Below are 7,268 nucleotides of genomic sequence, written 5' to 3'. Positions count from 1 at the left end.
CTTGAGGAACTGGATATTACAAACAATTTTCTTTTGGTTGAACAGATTTTCCAATTCACCCCCTCCCCCCTCTTGTTTAAGGCCTCTATTTCTAACAAAAAGAAGATAATGTCTTATTTAGTGTTTTTTCTCCTTAGATATAATAGACATAAGTGTGGTTGAATTGTAATTCCTTGTTAGGGTTGTCATTGAAGGCCACTAAGCTTGTGTCAGAGAGTAGTGTGTCTATGGTGGAAGAGAGAAGTCAGGATCGTTAGAGATGGTGGAAAATGGGGTTGAAGGTTATTTCAGACGGCAAGTCATTTTACGAAAACTTTAAAACTCCTCGTATTTTACGAAGGTTCTTAAACTCATGGTATCACTACAAAAAATCGTGTAAAAAATGGCGGTTTTAATATGGCGGTTATTAATAACCGCCACAAATTTCAGTATAATACGTCATTTGACTAACCGTCACAATTATCTTATAAAATATGTCATTTTTAACCGCCATAATTATCCTTCTGAAAAGAAAAAAAAAATTCTTCCCTCATTATTTCTAATTATTTTTTAAAATAATTTTAAAAATTTGGTTTGAAGCCCTAAACGCTCCTCTCCTCACGAAGAACCCTCCTCACAAACATCTTTTTAGGTCTGCAAAATAAACCCTAAACGCTCTCACGCTTAAACCTCTTTCTCTGCTGTACGAACCCTAAATGCTCAAATGCTCAAACCTCTCTATCTGTTGTACGAACCCTAAATGCTCAAACGCTCAAACGCTCCTCACAGTCGCGAACCCTAAACGCTCGAAGCTGTACCGCATCGAAATCGCCACCATCGGCGCCTCCGCGGAAGGATTTTTTCAGGTTTGTTCAAATCCTTGTGCAAAGTCGTGTGCAATCTAGTGTTCTCTGATTTGATTGTTCAAAACCGTGTGCAATCTATCCTTGTTCTTAATTTTATACTTCACTTTGTATAGTTTAAGGTTAATTAATCTTGCTTTGAAGTGATTAAGAAAAAAAAGCCGTTTAACTTTGTATAGCAATTTATTCAGTTTTTTTTCCTCATAAAAAGATGTTACTGTGTTGATGTGATGGTAGGTGCAGAAGTTCAGGTCAGAGAAGAACAAGGTGAAAGTAAGGAGGAAGCTGAGAGAACCACAGTTTTGTTTCCAGACAAGAAGTGATGTGGATGTGCTTGATGATGGTTACAAATGGAGGAAGTATGGTCAGAAAGTTGTGAAGAATAGCCTTCACCCAAGGTAATAACAATCCTTTCAATCTTAACCCCTTGTTTCCTTGATTATACAGTGTGAAGAACCTACAAATTGGTTATGAAGGTCTTAAACTCAAAAGGAAGTTTTTGTGCAGTTTGATGTTGTTACAATAACTGATATGTGTGTGTTCTTTATATAAGAATATTGTTTATATAATTGGTGAGAGAATTCTAAAAGTCATTTTAAGTTCTAAGAAAATGCAATATCTCTTTCAAATGCAAAATCAGAGCAACCTAAATTTTCTTCTGTTTCAGGGAAATCTGAAAAAAGAACCCACATAAAGAATTTGCATCATCTTGATGTAAAAACGTAATGCTACTCATTATATTCCTATAATAATTGTATTTCCATGAAGTTGCTTAGTTCGTTTTATAATCTGCTAAGTTAACACTGTTTTTGATCTTCAGTGGCTTACAAATTAGAGAGGCACTTAAGCTTCAATTAGATGTGTCTCAGAGGTGTCTTCACGAACAACTAAAGGTATATCCGTGCTATCATTTTTCTTGCGAATTTTTATTTATACTAGTATATTCTCTTGCTTTCCAAACTTTTAAGGTTTTTACATTGTACTGAATCTGTGATCCTTTCAAACCTCTTATAAAACATTTTGGCATAGGTGATGATGTGAATTTGCACTATCATGTGCTAAAATGTGGATAAAAGTTAGGCACATATTTTGAGGAATTGGATGCTAAAACTAATGAATGAGAGGGGCGATATTTGGATTCTTTTAACACTCTTTCCTCACTTCAAGTTTTCATATAACTTACTCTGGTGGTGCAGGTTCAGAGAAAATTACAGTTGAGAATTGAGGAACAAGGAAGGCAACTAAAATAAATGTTTGACCAGCAGCTTATGGTATCATGATGATGCAGAGTAACAGTACTTATGGTAGTTTGTCATTTCTTCCAGATTCTATGGATTATAATGTTCATTTGAATATTTATTGATTTATTTAAGTTAGATGCCACTTGTTTGGAATATTCTTACCCTTGTGTGATATAAAGTTACACTTGTAAGTTTCTTGATATCTCCATGTTACCTCTTCAAAAACAAAGGATGAACTTGGTGATGTATAGTTATATAGGGAGTAGAAAGGAAAAGTGGGAATAAAATAGTCACACTAATATCTTTGAAACCATGAAAAACTTATCACAAGAAACCAAATAAGATTAAATGCTTGTCTGCAGAGGAATGCAACAAAACCTTGTGTGAACCTTCCTACACCATGCCTAATATTTTGGTATATATGGTTTTCCCATGTACATATTTTGGTATATATGGTATAACATATTCATGGTCTAGTTGCACATGTGTCTTGATCTCCATTTTTGTAAAATATGCTGCATTCTTAATCATTTGATTATATTGAATTTATTTGTTTTATTGATTTTGGACATTGTCATGTTTAATGTAGAGTATACTCCCACCAACTTCAGATATTCCTGAGGCATATAGAAAGGGTTCAACTGAGGAACAAGTGAGTCGTTGTTGAAACAAGATCCCTAATTTGCCTTATTAATTGTGAAGTCTTTGACTGATCCTTACACCAAGGTAATGTATTTAAAGTCATATACATATATTCAAGTATTTTTGGGCTTTTGGCTTCTCATAGTTTATACCACTTGTATTATTGTCCCTCCAATTAAGTATTAATAATAAAACTTTGTTCTTTTATGTAGAGGACGATACATTGTTGAGTTACACATGTCATTCTTGCGGCTTTAGGGACAGGCTAATGATTTCAAAATCCAATATAGCAGTGTGGTTCGCCTATTTTTACTTCCCAAGGTTCATTTCCTGATTCTGTACTTTCATTCGACTGATATTTGTTTTCATATTAAGTGACCAATAAAATTTCAATTACATTAGCCAGCCATGTATTTAAATTGATTCTTTTTTAGACTTGTTAAGTGTAGTGACGATTTCTTATATGTAAGTGTAGTATAATCAACCACATACCTTCGTCATTATTAGTCTTGATCCCCCTATTTGGAGCTTAATGTGGCAAGGTTTTTCTAGTCTTGTTTCTATATTATTAAATTGTGGTAAATGTCTACAAGATTCAGATTTTGTTGCTGACAAGGATGATGAAGGTTCTCCTACTGATGATTTTGGGGCAGACGATTCTGATGCCATTAAAAATGGCGATGAGAAAGAGGCACTTGCTTTTCTTTTTTGCCTTTGTTATCTTAGTAGTACTTATCTATTCTTAAATCTATGGTGTGTCTGATACCTTAATGATGGCAAATTTTCAGAAGCCTGCCAAGAAGGAAATAAAGTAGGACCTGCCTTCTAAGGCATCTACTTCTAAAAAGAAATCAAAAGATGATGAGGATAGAAAAAAGAAAAAACAGAAGAAGAAGAAAGACCCAAATGCACAGTGGCAGTATACTATGCATATAAATGTTACTGATGTGTTTTCATCAATGGAATAAGTAGGTACCAGGAATGCTCCCTGGTATGGTTGATGGACATGGTTCTCAGCTTCTTCAGCACCGACAGCCTATAAATTCTAGTTTTTGTTCTCATGCCAATGTATCTATCTCAACTTTTATTTCATTAAAATTTATTAATTCTTTTTAAAGTATTCATTTTAATTAAAATAATACATTTTTATACGAATATACAATTGACTTCTCTTTTCTTTTAAATTTTAGCTTACTCATTTTAAAATATATTTTTTACTATTTGAATTTGATTGAAAAATATAAATGTGGAGACAAGGAGTAAAATTTATTTCTACTTTAATAATATTTCATAAATAAAAAGGTTTAAAATGTTACATGGATAAGAAGATAGATAGAAGTAAAAGATTGTCTAAGAGAGATTATTACCTTTACTGAATGATGCTGGCTTGAACTGTTAACGTGGAGCAATCTATTCACATCATTTGCAGCACTTTGCAGTCAGAACAAATATATCCAGAGCAATCTGTTCACATAATCTGAATTTAATATTGTGATAGACAAAGCAGTAACAAATATTAAGATGAATGCTAGATTCCTTAATTTAATTGAATAAAGAATCAATATATAAGAAATATACAAGATATTCTGATAGGGACATAGATATTATAGGATGCATAAGGTCTCACATAATTTATAATTGTATAAATCAAATTATAAAAAATGGTGGTTAAAATTTATTTATTTAGAATTAAAATTACGTCAGTTAAAAACGCCACTGCTTACGTATATTATGGTGTCAGAATCTTTTTCAATGAATGTAAATTGCGACAGTTATAACTGACATTATTTACATATAAAAACCGCCACTACTTACACTATGTTTAAAGTGGCGGGTGTTGCGGCGGGTAACGCAAAACCGCCACATTAAACTTTGTGGCGGCCAGTTCTATGGCGGTTTGAAAAACCGCCACAAACGTATATTGTGACGGTTATAAACGCCAGTTTATACGAAAATAACCGCCACAATATACACTTTTTTTTGTGGTTATTAAACCCATTGTGTTTTACGGGGGTTTTGAAACCTATGGTATTTTACGAAAGTTCTTAAACCTATGGTATTTAACAGGGGTTCTGAAAAACTTTTCCTGATGTTTAGAAAACCCCGGAAAGACGTTCACTATGGATGGTTTAGCGGAGGAAACTGCAACCCTGGATAAATGACTTAATAGAGGTTTTAACCCTGGATAATGTAAAAATAAACCCCGTTAAAACCATTTTTTCTTGTAGCGAGTGTAAATAATATGTTTAAAAGTATATATTAATACAAAGGTTATTAAGATATTCTTAAATTTAAGATATAAAACTTATAAAACTCATTGAAGTATATTGATATGATATAATGGATTTTATGTGGTTGAGTTAAGCTTAAAGTTCACTTAAATACTATTTGGGATATAAATGTCACTTTATAATTTTTAAAATAAAATTCATTTATAATTTCTCTATCTCTTCACATAAATGGTAGATTTATCTTTTGATACAAATGATAGTTTACGGTCTTTCAAAAAAATTCATTCATAATTTCTATGTCTCTTCACATTAACTCACTTTTAACTAAAAGATCATTTATTTTTCTACCTTTAACAATCATAATATAAACTCCATGAAATATTGATATGATATAATCTAAGTATTAAAATTAGTATCTTGGTCTTCAAAATAAAAAATTATTTTTCAAAATCTATCCGACTTCAAAACATCAATGTTAAATTAATATTTAGTTATAATAATTAAATTGATTTTTAAATTGTAAAGAAAAGACTGCAAATCAAAGAAACTATAAAAATATTATTATTTTACCTTATTATTCTATTATTGAAGAAACACTTGATAGAATTGCTAAAAATAATATAACATGCAAGATCTACTAAAATAGAAGCTTGTGAGAGTTTCTTAGTATGATTTTGTAGAGATTCTGTCATATTTAATATTTTATTTTAATTTAGTATCTATGATTAATCATGATTTGTAGGAAAAATGACAAAAATTATGTAATTTAGTAATCAAATTATGAAAATGTGAAAAAAAAACGAAAATAGATAAATCGTCAACAAAAAATACAATTTTTGAATTAAAGTAGTCTATACACCACTTTAATTAAATCCACTAATTTCTTTCAAATATTTTTTAATGGGAGTCGTTAACTGGATTAAAAAATTCAGTTCAAATATTTTTTCCCACCAAAATGATAAATAATATTTTTTAAAATAAAAATATGTATATAAGAATTTATAAATTGTTTAAAATTACATGAATTAAATAATAATGTTATGAAATTTTGTATTTTATAGTATTTAATATCAAAATTTTAATTTTGTTTTATTTAAAAATATTATATATAAATTTCAAGAATTAAAACATTTTTTTTAAAAAAAACATACCTTAAAGAAAGTTTTGATATATTAAAAATATATACAAATTACTTTAAAAGAATTGGTTAAAAATAGGTTGTTTGATATATTACAACCATAAGGACGACCATGTTGATAATGAAGAAAACCACCATGTATCACAACTTCTTATAGATGAGAAATTTTTCTACACTTAATATTTTCTAATTAATGTATAAATAGTACTTATTTATCATTTTATAAATATTGTTTAAATTTTACACCATTTATTTATAATTGTATCAATCTTAAATGCCACTTCACGAAAATAATTTAAATTTTTTAAAAACAACAAAATTATTTTTAACTTTAATAATATTTAAAAAGTAGTAAATATTTTAATTTACTGCACAACCTATTTAATCCAATTTATTTAAAATACTACAAATATAGAAAAACTTCAACAGATTTACAGTCTGTCGCTTTTGACCACTCGGCCACTCTCCCCTTCCCGGGCCGAGGCCCCCCTCCATCAATGGGTTCTAAGAAGGAGGGATAAAAACCTGAAATAAAGCTTATTGATTTGATTGAAGGGAACTCAGACTATTTTTTAGCTTAGCTAGCGTTCCGCTAGGGCGGTCGTCCGTTGTAAAGTAGTCCCCGCGAAGCTTTCGGGAAGAGGGGTAGTCTTGTGCGTAAGCATAGCATTTCTGGTCGAACCCGCCCAACCCAACTAAGACGAACCGAACCTGAGTATATCAACACTTGATTTAGAGTAAGTTTTTTTTTTAAAAAAATAGTTTTAATTCTTCAACTTTATATATGATTTTTTAAAATAAAATAATATTAAAATTTTTGATATTATATATATAAAATAAAAAATTTCACAACATTATTATTCAATTCAGATAAGTTTTAAAAAATATTATATATATTTGTTTTAAAAAGTATTAATAATCATTTTAATAGAAGGAAATATTCCATCTTAAGTGTCAATTGGATAACAACTTCAATTCAAATAAAATACATTGAAGTTGTCAATGTTGACGAATTTCAAAAGTCGTAAAAAAAATTATCAATAGATACGATTTTATCAAAATGCACAATATATATGAATTTATTTGTTTGTTCGTTCATCAACAATTTTTACCGAGTTGACTAAGTATATTTTATAAAACAACCTGCTAGAAAATAAAATGTTATATGACAATT

At 29.9% G+C, this 7,268-nt stretch overlaps 1 protein-coding gene across 16 annotated transcripts; it reads left to right on the top strand.

Moving 5' to 3' along the window:
- Positions 1–360: 360 nt before the first annotated feature.
- Positions 361–3,880, top strand: LOC150027193 (putative WRKY transcription factor 75). Of its 16 annotated transcripts, none has more exons than XM_090303396.1 (9): positions 596–845; positions 1,080–1,240; positions 1,510–1,564; positions 1,663–1,735; positions 2,039–2,146; positions 2,673–2,809; positions 2,938–3,046; positions 3,325–3,416; positions 3,514–3,880. In XM_090303396.1, the coding sequence occupies exons 1-3, from the start codon at positions 696–698 to the stop codon at positions 1,517–1,519; spliced, it is 321 nt and encodes a 106-aa protein (XP_090159522.1). In that variant the 5' UTR covers positions 596–695; the 3' UTR covers positions 1,520–1,564; positions 1,663–1,735; positions 2,039–2,146; positions 2,673–2,809; positions 2,938–3,046; positions 3,325–3,416; positions 3,514–3,880. The 16 variants fall into 16 exon arrangements, 14 of the variants coding, with proteins under 14 accessions (XP_090159512.1, XP_090159514.1, XP_090159519.1 ...); XM_090303398.1 differs by having other exon boundaries at positions 3,319–3,416; XR_016521503.1 differs by having other exon boundaries at positions 597–845; positions 1,086–1,240.
- The last annotated feature ends 3,388 nt before the right edge of the window (positions 3,881–7,268 follow it).

Source organism: Phaseolus vulgaris, chromosome 6, assembly GCF_051622355.1.
Source record: "Phaseolus vulgaris cultivar YP4 chromosome 6, ASM5162235v1, whole genome shotgun sequence".
Classification (NCBI taxonomy): domain Eukaryota; kingdom Viridiplantae; phylum Streptophyta; class Magnoliopsida; order Fabales; family Fabaceae; genus Phaseolus; species Phaseolus vulgaris.
The sequence above is the reverse complement of the archived record's forward strand: the minus strand, read 5'-3'. Positions and strand labels throughout refer to the sequence as shown.